Source organism: Semicossyphus pulcher, unplaced genomic scaffold, assembly GCF_022749685.1.
Source record: "Semicossyphus pulcher isolate SPU_LCO1_2020_fin unplaced genomic scaffold, fSemPul1.0.p SCAF_3, whole genome shotgun sequence".
In the NCBI taxonomy this organism is placed as follows: domain Eukaryota; kingdom Metazoa; phylum Chordata; class Actinopteri; order Labriformes; family Labridae; genus Semicossyphus; species Semicossyphus pulcher.
Genome location: NW_027211704.1, coordinates 12556874 through 12574753, shown reverse-complemented (window position 1 = coordinate 12574753; position 17880 = coordinate 12556874). Strand labels below are relative to the sequence as shown.

The 17880-nt window shown below is 45.6% G+C and overlaps 1 protein-coding gene across 1 annotated transcript in view; it reads right to left on the bottom strand.

Annotated features, from left to right (window-relative positions):
• The window catches only part of foxj3 (forkhead box J3), a 79059-nt gene that overhangs the window by 11166 nt on the left and 50013 nt on the right, over positions 1-17880 (bottom strand). Inside the window, exons 3-6 of the mRNA XM_069678186.1 lie at positions 11043-11117; positions 8050-8133; positions 6517-6618; positions 2705-2833 (exon numbers count right to left, since the gene is read on the bottom strand). Coding sequence (XP_069534287.1) covers positions 2705-2833; positions 6517-6618; positions 8050-8133; positions 11043-11117 — 390 coding nt within the window. The remainder of the gene's footprint in view (positions 1-2704; positions 2834-6516; positions 6619-8049; positions 8134-11042; positions 11118-17880) is intronic.

Sequence of the window (17880 nt, the reverse complement as noted above, 5' to 3'; positions counted from 1 at the left end):
ATGACCAGAATATACCGGTGGATCGTCTACATTTCAAACCTGACGGTTTTGAAGGAGACATGACATCAGAGGAGGGCATCCTAGATTAAGGAAGTGTAGTTTAGCGAGCTCCCTGGTCTCCGCCAGATGACGCGTTTTACGTCGTCTGGCGGAGGTTTTCCAGGGCCCATTGGAGAAGTAGATCACGTCCTCCAAAGGCACAGAGCCAAATTGCATTTCTTTCCCATCATATTGGCATTAGTACCCCATAACAGCACAATAGGACTGAGGTCGAAAATCAGCGTACCGGCCCTTTAATAATAAATATCTATTGCATGGATACTCGCCGTTCTTATGTGGCCAAGAAGCCACACTAACAGAACACAGAAAACCTCCAGAATATGTAGCGCAAAGTGGTTTCTTTTAATGTATGCAGAATGCAGAAATAAACACGAGGAGGGTTTTAATCTTGTGAGAGGCCGCTGGAAAAATGTTGTTTCTATCTAAAGAGGTGTCAGTCACACAACATGTAAAGAGCAATTAGACAGACCGCAGCAATCTAGGTCAGCGCTTACCGCCTTGGCTCCCATAGCATTAAGAGACCAACTGGAATGGACACAAACCCAATACTCAGGTGGCCAGGCAAAATGTATTTAAAACAAAATCAATACCAATAGCTTGTACAAATAAGCAGCCGTTTTATCCATGTATTTGTGTGGGCAGTCAATGTTATGCCCTGCCCCTGGGTGCGAGACAGCGAGCAGTGTTCCCTCCAGCAACCAGTTTGTCTACAAGATTCATCACAGCGAGGGCAGCGATGCAAAACCCATCGCTATTTCACAAAGCAGGACCCGACCCGTGTCCACTGTGGGCTAGCATTACAAGAGAGGTCACGTCCAATTTTTGATCTTAACATCTTCCTCTTCCAAGATGTGGGCAGGCTGCTGAAGTGCATGGCTCACAGTCTGGCTTGGGTAAGAGTGAAGAGGTGATAATAAAGCCGGAGTGTTTACTGTGAGCTGCTGCTGCTTCGGCTGCGAGAGAGAGAGCACATCCATCAGGCAGAGCCGATCGATGCCCAGAGCCTGGAGCAGGGAGCACTCTAGGATGCGGGAGGACCACACCAAAGAGGGGGCATCTCTGGTGGGAGGACATCAGAAGAAGCGCTTCTCTTTGTCTGGCTTCCAGGAGCGTGCACATTTTTCTCTGTTTCCCTTAACCCCCTTCCTGATGTTGTACTCCAGCGCATGTCCACCCTGAACCTCGGTCTATTGCTGGCTACGGCTGGCTCCTCTGAAGAAAGCCTCCTGGGGCTTTCTGATCAGATGAAATATGGTACACAGTACACATTCTGAGTCTGCCTGCGTTTCTTTTCCATTCATTTAGTGGCTGTGGCTCCTGCAGCTTGATAAAATAAGAATTTATCGTTTGGCCTTAGCAGTTCATGCTAAAAGAAATCATCAACACCACCACATGCATAAATATGCTGTTAAAAATATCCAACTAAGACACTTTCATGAGCTGCAATCTGACAACCAGAATAAACAGCATCCTACACTATGTTCACCCTTTAAGGAACAGGAAGATCCCTGTATATTTTTGGGAAAGGTAACCACAGACCGGATTTGACGTGTGTTTGTAACCGAGCAAAATGTAGATTGATGCAAAGCATACGTCTTCACAGGTTCATTAGAGGACCCGTCCTGGGCCTGGAGTTGGACTTAAACTCGATATCATCTTTGATCACATGGTGTGTCCGAATCATCGCAGCAGGAGTGTGTTTTTTGACAAAAAATTTAGGTATTGCTCCTCGATTTTAGCGAATTCAGGTTAATGCATGTGTAGATGTCAGCCAAAGCTCTGTAATCAATAGAAGCAATAATATTTCAAATTGGCACCATAGCTGTGGAGAAAGTTGTACAAACAGCCTGTGGTTTCGCCCATTCGACACTCCTACAACACCCAGCGTGCATTGCGCCCCTCCCTCTGAAAGGAACGGCCCAGCGAGAGACGCTGGAGTGAAATACTACCGTTTTCGCTGACAGAGCTCGATCATCCTCCCACCTTCTCTCTTCTCAGAGTCTTGTTATTGTGTCAAAGCCACCCCAAGTTGTTTTTCCTCACCTTAACCATGCAGCGTATTTTGAATCAACCTTACCAGACATTTGACACAACCACGTGTGAGACAGGAAATAAAACGCTAGATGCAAGTGCATCTGTATGATACGCAACAGAGCTACCTTGTCAAATACAGACGCTTTGTCACACCTCTTTGCTGTCGAATACAACGTCAAAGAGGTGACACAAACGTCAGTGTAGTACTTGCATCCTAGATTACTTCTAGATCCACTTCTCAACTATATTTAATTATATTTAATTCTGGCATTCATTTTTAAAATCCCCTCAGCATTTAATCTTATTTAATTGTATATATAAAGCACACATTTGACATTTTGCTTACTTCTGTTATGCCTTATATTTCTCTATGCTTCTCTGTGTCGGAGCAACTGTAACGCCCGTGTCAGCAACTGAGCAGGAAGCTAGGAACACTGCGATTCTTAGTCAACGATTTAACCCCACCACCAAGGTACCCCAACAGGGTCTCATTTGTTAAAAACAAAAATGTAGGCACAGACTTTCGGTCAATTTTAAATTGCACACATCCTTGATTTTTAAGCACATGACGATCACTAAAATGACCCCATCACTATCTCTGTGGTCTTACCGCTGTATAGCTGTGCACGCTGCCCACACTGTTGAGATTGACGGAGGCCAGACTCTGATCAGACAGGCTGTTGTTAAGGCTGCTTCTTGGACTATCACTCCCCTCCTGGTCTGTGTTGTATAACGCCACCTGAAACACAGAAATGCACATTAGCTCATGCTCTTTCTCACATGCACACACACACGAACAAATGTCACATCCACTCTTGCTCACTATAGAGCGAGTCAGCATTCCTCTGAGATCATTATAATGAAAAGTAATGTTGGTCTGTAGTTGTAGTGGTCTGTAGAAATGTAAGAGTACTTTCTTTGCACATTATTGAGAGTGTGTGCGGGAGACGCAGGGTGCTACTCAGCAGCCGCCGCAGTCTCTAAGGGGCTCCAGCTGATCGTGTAAAGGGGTCTAGAGACAGCTGAGACATTCCCATCACTAAAGGTCACACTACTGGCGATGTCAGCCACATCTGCTCACCAAGCGCAAATCCGTTTGGGACAGCTAACAAAAGATTTCAGTGCATTCGAGACACTGACCTTTCAATATAGCAGCGAAACTAGCCGAAGCACTTCAGGACGACAATCTTAATTACCGTCTCACAAGGTTAAGTCCTCCCACCCTCCCACCCAAATAAAGTGCGTCGTCAGACAATTAAGACAATAGTGAGGAGAACGATGCAGATAATGAAATTAATGATACCCACAGAGAATAGCCCATGTGTTGAGTTTTATATGGTGAGAGAGGAATGGCAGTAATGCACTGATGGTGTCGCAGCAGAAGAGGGCCTGGCATTCTGAGACTGGTGTGTGTGCTTGTGTCTGTGTGTGTCCGTCCATGACTGAGTGCAGCATGGTGGCTTCTGCTCATCACTGTGAGTGGAACAGAGTGGGCTCTGTGCTCAGCACAATGAGACAGCAGTGGCAGCAGCCTTCAGGCGGGCAGATTGGCCGGGGCCCTGCCCAGCACCCTGCCTCTCGGCGGCGGCGGACTGAAGCCTCTTGTGTTACTGCTGAAGCGCTGCGAGCTTCCACAGAGGCCGCAAGGAGGCAAGGAAACCCAGGCAGCCCTCACCGCCGTCTCTGCCCTGACTGATTGGCCGGCTGACTAACATGCTGGTACGGATCCAGGAAGCACACATGCAGAGTGAGAGCGTCCGATCATATTAAGCTTTTAATATGGAGCTTGGCTCCTGAGCTGCTGGAATGAGATAGAAATACTGCTGTTTAAAAAAACAGAGCGCCGATACTGAATCCAGGCAACAACACACTGTACAAGCAAGACGGGTGAGGCTGAGAACGAGGAGAATAGGGGGGTGGTAAGAGAAGCTCATTAGGCAACTCTAGCCTTCCTCCACTCAGTGCAGGCTTGGCTCCAGTGTTCATTAGCGTGAAGGGGAACTCAATGAGCAGCTAAGACTGAAGGCTTAAGCGCGTCTACAAAATCAGCGCTACAATGCTAATCAAAAACAGCGCGCCTCAGAAATATAAATGTTATGTGTAATGAAGTCATAAAACAGGCTTTTAGCCTTAAGTCGCTCACCGCAATCTATTTTTACTCCGCTCACCCGTAAAGTGTGATGAGTTCAAAACCTCACAGCTCTGTGGTTTTTATGCAGACCCCAGAGTCCCCCGAGTGAAGGCGCCCACTCGAGCACGCATTGTCACCCAGTCGCATCTCACCCACATATGGAGAAATACACACACACCCAGCTCTATAGATGTGCACAAAGGTAGGATAACACACACATATCCAGAAACCCAGCGCAGGCATGCTCGTACAGGCAGGAGCGGCTTCACAATAAATACTGTGTACAGTGTTTGCTAGCAGGCAAGCCAGTCAGAGTTCTATTATTAGCAGTGAATTAAGTAAAAAGCCAGAGGTGTCTTTTACATGGAGGCCTAATCTGGAGCATGAGACATGGATTATGAAATCAAAGCAAGATTGGCCCAGGTGTCTCCAACAATGCCAGCTAGTGTTCAGCACAATCCCTGCACAAGGATTCAACAGACAGGGAGAGGCAGAGGAAGAGAGGAGGAAGTAGACAGAGGGAAGAGGAGGGGGGAGAAAAATGCCAGACTATTTATCAGCAAACACACTTCCAACAATCCTCTCTTTCCCTTCATCATCACACTTCAGTGCCAGGGCTTCATCACATTCACGCCAATGTTTAGGGCCGCCTCAGAACACAACCTTAACAGGGAGGAGGGGAGGGGGGGGGTCTGAGTATGTGAGAAAGACAGAAGAAAAAGAGGGGGAAGGACAATCTTGTGAGGAATGTCTGACGGGAGAGAGAACGAGAAAAAAGAGATTCTTGCTGGTTCAGTAGTCGTCTTGCCAGCGTCTCCCATTGGTCTATCCGAGAAGGCGGGAATGAGGGAGAGAGACTGGAATAGAAAGGGAGAGAGAGAAAAACAGAGAGAGGGAATTCCTGTGGCTTGGCACACTGCGCCGAAAGAGGCGTGGCCTGTCGTGTGTTTACAGTGTAAGACAGTGAGAAACAAGCTCTCTCTGAGGAGTTAGGCCCTCAGATCTGTTGCTATTACGCTCCGTCTTCTGTAACAGTTTTTGTCACAATCAGGTGAACAAAAAGAGACAAATCTAAAGTTCTTTTCATCTCTTCTTGGAATCACACAGTAGGCGCGTTTCGGTGCCGTTTTAATGTTTTCTGCTTGTTGCTAGTCTGAGTTATCTGACTGGAGGTATTTGATGGCAGGAGTCCAGACTCTTAACTGTCAGCTCTTTACATTAGGGCCTCATTATGCTGTCACTGCTGGAGGAGACTGGTGCTGCGGCAAGTGCTTGTTTGTAGCAATCAGAGAGGAAAAAGGGTCATCTTTCTCCACACTTAGGCCCATGAATCTGTCGGCTACAGCAACATGAAAAAGTGCTCGTTCTTCATGGAAGCAGCCCCAAGCTACTCGCCACTGACACTCGTCAAAACAAGCTGAAACAATCTGTAACATACTCTACATGCATGTACACACAAGTTATAACGCACAAGGACATATGCTCAGACTTTCGAGCCCTCGTCACACACGCGCGCTAACTCCTCTTCACTATGAACACCCCTGTTCACATTAAACCCTTTTTTTGTAACGCTTGCAGCAAATGAATAAGCCACTCTTGTAGGCTTTTTAAAAGTACACCTGAGAGCTGCCCCCACTGGGCTCAGAGGATGAGAGCTTAAGGTTAAAAAGCCTATTTAAATTTCAGAGTGAGCGGCACACACTCACAGCTAACAGCTAGCAATCCCTGTAGCTTTGCTCTGTGATGTACAAGTGTTTCCAGGCTTTAACACGTATTTAAAAAAATAAAAAGGGCTACAGAGAGCAGACGGAAAGAGCAGCGGGGGGGTCACCTGTAGTGTGGAAGCTTAACGTGGTCACAGCCTGAGAAACATGACTCTGGGCGTCAACCTGGACTTCAGGTGCGAATACAGAAAGCCCATGCAGCGTGCGGTGTATCCTATTGCAAGTCTGCACGGGAATGTGTAAGGTCTATCAGGTTGCCAGCGCTAAGTATCAGTGTGGGCATCATATTTCCGTGCTGGTGATAACAAGAGCCTGCTGCCTGTTGTTGTAGAGGAAAAAGGTGCTGCAGTGCAGAGAGTTGTGTATTTTGGTGTGGGTTGCATTGCAGAGAAGCTTTAGGCATATGAGCGTGTGCTTTTGTGTGTGTGTGTATCTCCCCTCCACTAGAGTGCTTCTCTCTCTGTGGGGAATAGTGCTGTAGGTGGTTGGAGAAGTGGGTGGGGTCAGGGTGCAGCCGTGTAGCCAGGTGTGTGTTGGAGCTGGAGGCTGGATGGCTGGTTGTAGTACCTTGTTAGTCACAGTGTTGATTGCCAGCGTTGGAGAGGCACTTCCAGAGATCATACACTCCATCCCCAAAGACTCCGACTCCAGGCTGTACGGCGTAGAAGCCTGTGGGGGTTGGGGGCGGGGTGTGGAGGCAGACAAAAAAAAAAAGAAAAATTCAACACCGACCAATTATTAAACACAAGAGATTCACTGCAGGTTACAGAAAGATCTGCATTATGTGTGCGACAAAACTCAGACCAGGGACATATACATTAAAATATAACTATTGTCATGTGACAGCAACACCTTTTATTTAGGTCACCTTTGAACTGTGCTTTCTGCAAAGATGTAGACAGCCCCCATCCCCACCATCACCTCCTACCAAACACACACACACACAGTATACACGCACACACACACACATGCACACAAGCACGCACCCTCATCTTGTTGTATAGGCGCACTGTCGAGAGAGATAACTCTGGCATGCCTGTCTCCCAAAACTGCTTACTGTAAGAGGATTGGCTGCCAACAATACCATTTTTAATTCATGATAAACATAAATGAGATTTCACAAACTCTCAATTTCAATGTCTGAGACTCTTAATGGAATGCCTTGTAGGCAGACAGTGTCTAGAGGGGGAGGAGGGGTGAGCACAGCGCATGAGTCTTACAGAAAACACTCCTCACTCGGTGCGTTCTTTTGTGTCATGCTCAAATGAACAGAACTGCATCAGGAGAGCTTTACTTGAAACTGTTGGCAGAGCAGCATAATAAAAAATAATGCACTCTTCCTGTACCTTTGCATTTGTTGTATATAAAATCTAACAGCAAAGAGACACGCTCGGTTGAATGGATGTGATAATATTCCGCTGCTGTAGGGCGACTACGTCAACAGCATGTTAAGTTGTATGTTGTCTCTCAGCTTGTGTGTGTGTGTGTGTGTTAGAGACAATGGCGTGTGCTAGCGTGTGAGGAAAGAATCCTCCTCTCCTCGTAGCCTCTGGTCAGCCACAATGCGGGGAAGGAGGAGACAAGAGCCCGCTGTGTCGGGATGCCCCAGGGCCAGGTCAATCTGAGCGGCTCACTTAAACCTACAGCTGTACGTAACGCTGGATGAAGCTCATCCATAATTAAAGACAAAAGCTCCCGCTCAGAATAGCCGACGCACACAGCTCTGCATTAATTGATGTTTGTTAAAAAAAAAAGTGAGTGCAGAATGTAATGTATGTAATGGCTGCCTGGGGCATAGTTTATTAATAAGGACCCCACTTCATGACAGGCTAGCGAAGCAGCATGGAGAGGCAGTTACATAAAGTCTGGATGTGAACTCCTACTGAGTCTGTGTGTGCGCGCGTTCGTTTGCATGTGTGCGAGTGGGAGAAAGTGGGAGAGAAAGGAGGGCAAAAGTAAAAGAAAACTGAGGCAGACGTAGAGACACGGAGGCACAAATAAATCCCGAACCGAGTAGAGACGGAGGCAGAAGAGAAACAGCATATGTGGAGAAATCTTTCTTTAGGAATATGCAGAGTTTTCGCTCATCATCGCACTCACCCTCTCTCCAGATCGCGGCCTTTTCTTTGGCCGTGTAGGCAAGGCGTCCTCCTTTGGGTTTGTGTCGATGGCCCAGTAAGAGCCCTGAAAACAGAAGAAACAAAAGTGAGCTGATAAAACACTTTTTTCTAATGACACGGCCTAAGACATTTCCTCTCTGACATAACAGGACAAAAGCATCACATCCGTCTTTGGCACTACAACATCATTTAAAAAATCTGAAGCCTCGCCTGCCTCTTGTAAAGTCTGTTCTTTTAGTTGTTATTTGAGTTGATAGCTGTGAGTTTGTGCGGCGTGTGGGTGGGCTTTGTTAGTCGGAAAGGCTTGGCTTTTCCTCCTCTGCGGCTGCTCCTCAATGAGAGGCTGGTGAGGGCAGCTGGTGGTGGTGAAATGCTAAGCCTTTCCTGAAGCGGTACTTCCTCAGCCGCAGGTACTGAGTCAGAGCGCTGTTGCCAAGGATGAAGATCTCCACAGTCTCGGCTCAGGAATCGAGGCAGCGCTAGCCCTGCCGCGCTGCTTTCTTCTAAGGTCTGAGCGGGGCTAATCAAGGAGTGAACAGTTGGGGCTGGCTCTGGGGCTGCAGCTAGCAATTCCACAACCAGGCTGCATTATTTATCTTTGCATTCGGCCCTGTTTAATTTATTTTTCAATGGTGTTCCTCCTCGACAGGAGCGCAGCTTACAGTACAGATTTTTACCCTGAGGCCCTGCAAGTTCTGAATTTATTTTTAATATTTCATATGGCCCCCGATAAAATCTCAATTGTCAAGAGAAAGTGAGATCAGGACCTTTAAAATTACTTCCTTAGCAGGGAGAATAATTGTTATTTCCATGAAAAATCCTCTGAACAGGAGAGGCCATAGAAGAGGCTGTATCTCAAGTATCTATATAATAACCGCTGCATGCACAAGGCTCTTGTTAAAGGCAGAAAATCTGTTATTTCCACAGCTTACACACCACTGCTGCAGTTGTTAAAATGAAAAGGCAGTGTTGGCCTATATTTGTCAGGGGGTTAAAATTATAAGTTTTAATATGTGCGAGGCTTTGAGGTCAATTAACATGATCCTCAGAGGGTTAGAATAATTCACAGCACAATCAACCGAAGATGAAGAAACATCTCATATCCATGTAGGCTACAGTTAAGTGCAGCAGGAACCTCATTACACAGTTCATGTTTCTACAAAAAAGCTTCACTGAAGAATGGATGTAAAGGTGAGGAGAAGTGTCTCTACACGTGATCCATCTCCGTGTTGAGATGCAGGGGTTAATTGTAGGGGGTATAGATTGCAGATGTTTTAAAATGAGGAGTCGCAGAGACAAAGCCGGGCCTGGTAGTGTTCCTTTTAATTAGGGGGGGAGGGGGGGGGAGAACACATTAAGTTAACCCTCATGGGAGGGGAGTTTCTGCATTTCTCTGCACCCACCCCGAGAGAGTTGGCAGGGAAAAAGAAAAACATATAAAGAGTCATTAAATTATTCACAAATATACGGCAAAATTCCGTAGCAACGCCAAGCCAAGTGTGTCCGTGGAGCGTAGGGCAACAACAACGCAAATATCTTCTGCAGCCACGAAACAAAAGAGATCCTTATAACAGAGGTGTTCTCTTCCCATAACTGACGCCGCTCATTTTCATACATCAACGTAAATGACTTCATCCGAGTTCCTCTTTTGCGTGCAAATATAGGAAGGACAAACACAACGCCGGTCACCCTGGAAAGTCCAGAGCGAGACATAAGAGCAATTAAATGATGATTATTAACGGTATCCTTCAGAGGCTGCGTTTCTACCTCTGAGGTAGAGGAGGTGTGTGTGTGTGCGCGCGTGTGTGTGTAAATACTGACTGTCATCTCTTACACCATCTCAGAGAGAGACAGACAGTCAGAGAGCGACATGACTCTCCTATCTCATCCAACCAGCAGTTCTCATATTCCTGCCACATTACAATATTGATGCAACATATCAAGAGCGGCTAGCGCCTCTTTGAAGTTGTCTTCGGGGGGGATGGGAGTGAGGAAAATTCCAAATTAAACATTAAGGATGCGAGCATGTTGGCCATGCATTTGGAATGGGATCCATACAGCAATAGATTATTTTGTATTTAGTGGAGCAGCTCCCAGGAGTGTCAATATCAGAGGATTACAGCAAAACATGAAATTAGCATTCAGTCCCCATCCCCTGCACAGCTAGGCGTAACTCTTCATGCATGTGTCAGTGTGTGTGTGTGTGTGCATGTATGTGTAATTATTTGTGCGGTTCCTGCAGCATATGTAGCGTATGCGCTGACAGTGCCGAGATGAAATCTGGGTTAGGCTACATATGGTTAGACCTATGCGCACCATCATACTAAATATAGGCCCATAGGCTCCGTCTTCATGAGCTACTCAGTGGATCAGGGGACGCTATTTATCAGGTGGATGTCGCTACAGATTGTGGAGGAAAACAGGCTGAATAGGCAACTGTGGGTGGTCCTACTGAGATTCAAATGTCAAATTAATATGTATAACTTGCATATTGTTATACTGAGATGAAAAATGGGAGGCGGTTAGCTGAGTAGAGAGTAAATAAGTTTTTTTTCTGAGTCGGTGGAGCTCGGATAAGGACATACTTCAGGGACTCAAGATTCTGGAGATGACCTGACTCCACGGCCCCGTCTCTACCCGGCTGTGACTTTTTCCTTCTCTCACCCACATCTGTTGTCTGAGCTGCTCCAAAAAACTAGTCTCTCCTTACATTTGAAATGCAATTGTGTGGGGGTGGGAGGTTCATAATAGATTATGAGCATGCCATGCATTTCCAGACTGTCAGAGTCCTGGCAGCCATTCAAAGGTAACATTTTTCTACCAGAGATAGCACGATACAAACCAAAAAAAAAAAGTGTGCAACAGTGAATCCTGCCAGCTGAGAAATTAAACATTTCCATCTATTAGTATTCTCCTTCATAATTACATGCTTCCTCCTTTGTTTATAAATACGATCATGCCTGAGAGTCTCACCTTTCCCGGGTCATCTTTGGAGCGAGGCACTTTGAGAAAACACTTGTTCAATGACAGATTGTGCCGTATCGAGTTCTGTGGGGGGAAACACAGAGAGGAGAGGTGAGTGAAACACATATCACAAATCAGTTTACACAAAGTCTGTCGTGCTCGAGTGTGAAGAAACATCACCGACAGCAGCAACAAGGGCGAACAACTTGTTGGCATGTATCGTTTAGGTTTAGTCACAGCTTCTGTCATCGAGGTCGGCTGGTTTCGGTGGCATCAGATCTGGCCTATAACTGTGTCCAGATTTCACTCCGCGCGCATTATACAGGAGCTCAGTCTGTGTACAAAGCCACCAGGAAGCAATATCTTTCATCAATGTCCAACAAACTGCATTCTGGTTGCACAAATATATCAAATTCCTCGGGTGCCAAAAATAGGAGCCAGAAGGAATCCCACACTGGGATGGTTGCTGATAGCAGGGCCTGATATTAATTAATGCTTCAGCGAGCTCCTGTGGGGGCAGGAAATAAATTATGTAGATCATTCTGAAAGTTAACTCATTACAGTGTTACAAGCTACTCCATGGCGGTGAAGAGGGAGGTTCATCCAGCTGCCTGATTGGGGGAGGCGAGGTGGGCTGAAGTAGCCACAAGGGCCGGAGAGCGATGCTCCAGGCCCGGGTTAACCAGCTACTGTGAGGCCCTCAGAACCAGCTGGAGGCAGGCCAGCTGAGGGCTTACAAGAGCCAATGGATGCACACGTTTCCCCACTCCACTTTATGGAGTGGTATTGACAGATGGCCACAGTGAAAAGCTGTAGGATCCTCTGATGAGTTTAACGGATGCAGGAGATGAGCAGAGAGAGGCAGGGAGAGAGAGAGAGAGAGAGAGAAAGAGAGAGAGGCACAAAGAGAGTGAGAGAGATACACAGAGAGAGAGAGAGAGACCCCCAAGTGCAAAAGATGGGAGCTGCTTGTTCAACAGTATAGGCAATTATACCACAGGAGGGATGATAATGACAGCCTAGTTGTAATGCTGTCAATCTCCCTGGTTAAATCACTCTGAAATGCCAATGCAATCCAGAAGAAGTCTAACACCGCTCTCCAGCAGAAAATATAGAGGGGGGGAAACTGGCGCTGTCGTCAAAATAATTCTGTTCTTGTGCCAGAAGGGAATATTTTCTAAAAGTGAAACTCAACCCAAAATCTATCTTTTGAGTATCAAACAACCATCCCCGCAGGCTCCGTAAAGACACCTCTAAAAATCTTGCAGTTTGCTCCATCACAAAGAATTGATGTCACAATGGATCCCCTGAAATTTGCTCATGACTTTGGCTCCCTGTTGCAGCTCAAGACTCTGGCTGCAGGCTGCAGGGCGGTGATGGGAACCTGCTCCTTTCGACCTCCAAACTATTTGGCCGAACGCGGCACAGAGGATGACCCTCTCAGCCGGGGCTCTTATGGCCCTCCTGCAGTGGTCGAAAGTCAGCTCAGCAAAGTCACGGTCCTGAGGCTGAAAACCCAAACTTGTAAAACTACAGCTTGACACACTGTGCTAACTTACTAATGCCTCCTGGTCCTAAGTAACTGTACTTAAGCAGTGAAGAGGCTTTTAGATGCCTGTGAGGGCTGCACTTTTTTTTTATTTTTTTTGGATGGCACCTCTCTCCTGCTTCTATCAAGGTCAAACTCATTCTAAGTTGCTTAGAGCAAAAGCATTAGTAAAAATGAATGTAGTGTAAAAAGTTTTCTGAATGGAGGGGAAATGTGTGCTGAAACTTTACACAAAAGAATCACAATCCATTTCTCTTCTGTATCTCTGATTGCTCAACCCAAAAATGTGGTTAAAGAAGATTCTGCCAAGTCACAATATGGCACTTCCTTTAATTGACGTACGTTACTTTGATCCTTATTTAGTCAAAATGTGTTCACAACATCTACAGCACAGAATTGCATAAAGCTTCTCGTCTTGTCAACGCTGTAATCCAATATAACTGACACAAATTCAAGATAAGCAAAGCTGTCGTTGTTTTTTAACATCCGCATTTCAAGACTGCAGGGTTTAATGTTTGATACCTGGGTGGAGTATCGGCCATTCCTTCCAGACAAAGACAGCAGTATAAAATACAATAGACAGGGTAATCAGAGACACAGACTCGCACCAGTCAGATACCAGCAGGTTTTCCTTCACCTCTGCAGAAAAGATTTTCAAGAATCAAAGTAAAATTGACAAAAAACACACAAAAGAGAAGGTTCTCAAATTTTCATTTCTAGCAGATCTGACAATTGATCCTTCGCTAAGTCCCGCCTCCCTTGGACACTGTTGCTATGCCTGTCAAGCTTTCACACCGGTATGTAAATAGTATGTTTTCAACTATAACAGTGAGTGATGTTAGAAAGGAAATAACAGCAAATTTCTGTAAAAATAGTTCCAGAATATCAGAGAGAAGTAGACAATACACATTTGAAAGCTACATCTATAATATAATTTGTCAGCGGACTGTTAACAATGAAGAGGACATAAAAATGGAGGCAAAAGCTCAGCAGTCCCAATGCAAGCGTCAGACACCACTTGTGTTGACAATTCATGTTTAGGACAATCATACAGGAACAACAATGTTCTTGCACAGCAGAGTAAGTCAATATATTGTTTTATTTTAAGCTAATGTTTAGTCATGACTCCCTATAACGTAGCTCATTGCTAGCAAAGCTAAATTATCCCACGTTTTCCTTTTGTTTACAATGTTACAATTTCATTTAGCAGACCCTTTTGTCCAAAGCGACGTACATCTGAGAGTTAGTACAACACAAGCAACGATCAAGTCAGGAGGGAACAAAGTCAGTAAGTGCGGACACTGGTGCAAACAGGCGGTTTATAGGGTGTTTTTTTTGTTTAAAGTGTGTTGCATATCTGAGGCTTGAACCACACACTGGATCTCCTAAAGGCACAACAGGAAAGCCCGACAAAATCCTGTACGAGTTTGCCTCAACAATGGCCCAAAACAAGGGGTGGTAAAATAAAGGCTATAACATTCATTTTCATAATCGATGATCAATCAATTGTTTTTTGAATAAGCTCAAATTGACATCTTCAAATGTATAAACACAATGATATTCCATTAACAATGATATTAAACACAAAGAGGAGCAAATATTGACTTTTGCTTTAACTGCACTGATTCGTTTGTCACTGGATACATTTTCTAACAATCCCCTATTTAATTAATTGACTAATAGCCTCAGCTTTAGGCTATCACATTTAAGTATTATCGCAGCCATTACAGCCTCTGTTACATAGCAGAATGCATTCATGGAAACGTCTCAAACCACAATATATTTTGGTCACACTGCTATCGGATCTTCAAAACTAGATATGGAAGCACTCAGGCCAGCACGGCAATCAGCACTCTCTGTAGTCTGAATGTAATCGAGCCACATGATAGAAAAAGCTAATCAGTAGAACCAGATCTGAAAGTCACGCAGACTCGAGATTAAGAGCGAGCTGGCGGAGGAAGAAGTACACCTAAACTTGAGCAGCGATCCCTTTCAGACTACTTTACACAAGCCACAACAGCAGCACCTTTAGGCAGGCCGTGTCCATTCAGCAGCCCGATCCGTCCCTCGTCTTGTCACAGTTCAACATAAGATGAATAAAACAATGAAAGCAGAATGTGATCATGCATAGTGGATGGTGACAAACAGATACGAGGCTCGCAGTTTAGCCAGCGTTTGCTACTTTAAAACCCTGACACATGTCCAACAGGGGAGTGTCTGAGCGGGAGGGTGTGTGAGCGAGCTGCACAATGCCACACACATACTTAAGTACTTAAAACCATTTTTCCTCCGCAGCCGGTGTGTGTGGATTTGTGTGTGTGTCACAGAGAGGTAGCTTTATCCATTAAGCACCTTCTGCGGGGCCTAAATCATTGATACAGTCAAGCAGGCGAGGCCTGCCGCTACATTAGAAGTTTACTTTTTAATGAACTCTGCCTGCTCTCTTCTCCTGCCGACAGGCCCTGTGCCCACAACGTCCCGGACTGTGTCAGATAAACTCTGAGCTGCTTTAGACACATCTGTGGTGTGAAGTTAACAGGCTGTGGGTCATTTGTAGGCGAAGAGATGAACCAGAACAAAAGGGGGAAGAAAGAGAAAACAAAATGACAGCAGAGACAGTGGCTGTATTTGATAAATCTCAGTGTATTTGCAGAGAAGGAGAGAAAGAGGAGAGCGAGACAACGATGAAAAATTAGAGCCAATTACCGCTGCTCGTATAAACAATATGTCAGCATTTAGCAGCACCTCCTTAGAGTTACCATCGAAGTCAGTTTGAGGAGAAAGTATTTGCTTTAAGACAGCGGGCTAAGTTGTTATAAGTGGAGCTAGAGAGCAGAGGGAAGTGAAGTAGGTGGAAGAGGTCAGAGGGTGTGAGCGGTGGTACACAAAGTGAGTCAGACAGAGCTCACTGCAGGGGTCCTGCCCAAGTGCTGCCCAGCATCTACCTGCAACCCCCACAGAGCGCTTCATATCCAACCTCAGCACAAGCCTGTGTGCGTGTGCATGTCTGTGTGCGTAGGATGCCTCCTACACACCTTAAAAAACCACGCACACACACTGGAACGTGTCTCCTAACAAATGGCGGTGATTTAACACACCAGGACAGCAGTGGAGGCGTAAGCAGCTCCGCCCTCGCTGCCCCCCCTGCTGAGGAGCGCTGCAGCTCAGCAGAAGGGCCGCCAGGGGAAAGTAGGTCAGCCTGACCTCTGCGCTCGGCGTGTCAAACGTTCAGAGTGAGCTAAAGGGACAGGCCATGTCAGAGCCCTGCTCCTCACAGCTGGGGAGGAGCAGGGCCTGTGCACACGCTCAGGAACCCAAGGGAGCAAACTCGGCATGCTGGGACAGACACACGTATGCACACGTACCGGTTATGACACAGGGACGAACACCAGCAACCGAGGGAGAGGAAGAGTCACACTGTGGTCCAACGTGAATAAATCGATGCCCTCGTAGGTTCCTGGCCTTCCCACATTCACAAGATATTCCTGAAACTTTATGCCTCTAGTCAAAGTATGCGGGGGCTCTAACCAACCAACACACGGCCCACTCTTCCCCACAACCAACAAAAGGCAACAACAGTTTACTTTAAACATTCCTGAGACGACAAAGAGGTGCTCTTAAAGTGTTACGATTTATCTCCAAATGGAGGGGAACTTAAATCTCGCTGGATTTACAGCCTTTGTGATCAAAGTGTTCTCCCTAGCTTTGCTGTGTGTGGGAAAATAAGCGGTGGTGAACAGTGCTACAGTGTTGACCCCTGCTACAGGTGCTGCTCAAAAAGACGACTACTGCAAGTACAAATTATTCCCAAATTTCCACACAGAAATATGATGAAGGCGATATCGTGAATGGAGCGTTTCTACAGAGGAGCAGAGAATGACAAACCAAAGCAAACATTCTTGTAAGTGCAATCGCTTGGAGGAGAGGAACTCAACCCCTAATTGACCTGTCAGCAGGTCTGACTGATGGAGGGATATGAAAGACGTTACTACAGCGGAGATAGCTGCTTCAGATGTGTTCAGAAATACAGAAATGAGCTGGATTAGATGAATGAACGGTGAGAGGGAGGGAGAGAACAGGTCACTGAGTGGGAGAGTAAAACAACAGCCAAACAATAGAAAAGAACGACAAAAAGACCTCAAGGGCGGTTATGTGTTAATGAACCTGTGTGGTGTTTTAACAGTATGGTGGGCTGCATAAAAGAGAGTGGTTCTTAGTGTAACAGTGAAATTTAATCACTGTGTGAAAATTAATTAATACAAGGGAGGATGAGTGTCTAATATGACACAGCGTGTCCTGCTCCATGTTAGAAGAATGCAGCAGTTTGGATGTCTCAGTTGTAGTGTCGTACTTTTTAATCAAACAAAAGAAAGAATGACTTGGACAGTAAAATATCAGATAAGACAAATGTCTTAGAAGAGTTTTGCCTTAAAATATTTAGCTTTTTTTCTTATTCAACACTGCCAAGAATCAAAACCACTGTTAAACAGATACAAATCCATTATTTAAGGGCAATATGAAAGCTGGAATCTCAATCAATGAAATCTACACATTCACCACTGGATGGTATGGGCTGCTTTAAGAGTGATGACAACATAAATATCGAAGGAATTAACTTAAACTCAGTACAAGGAGTTTTTTTATGGATGGGTAAAAAACAAATTCCCCTTTCACACAAAAAAAAGGGAAAATGATCGGCTTATTTTTTGGGATTTTGCCTTTATTTTTAGGACAACTGTAGAGCTACAGGAAGTATGGGGCACCAAATGATCGGCAGACCAGGAGTCGAACCTGCGACCAGTGCGTCGAGGACTGTAGCCTCGAAACATGGGCCGCCTGCTCCACCAACTGAGCTAAAGCAGCGCCCCCCTGGACAACATTTTTAAATTGATTTCTTAATTGCAGTCTTCATACACAGATTCTAGGAATAGTCGACTCATTTTTTATTTCTTACTTAAGGAATTGTAATATATCTGAATCCCTCTACATCTGACAAAATTATTGACAAGAAGACAGGAAGAAAGAGGAGAGGTAAGAGCTGAGTGCATCAAGCAAGCCCAGAATAAAGGAATGGGGAAGTGATTCAGTAGAGGTACACTTACACACACACACGCTCACAGGTAGATTACTGTATTTTTAGGCCTTTGTTATTTTCTATGGACCCTGTGACATGCCCACCAACACAGAACATACTCCTCAGCCTCGGGGATCTGCACCGAGGCCACGGAATGTAGCACCTTCGCTGTCTATTTGTAGTGGGTGTGGGAAGGCATGTGGGATGCCACAGCATTCGCTCAG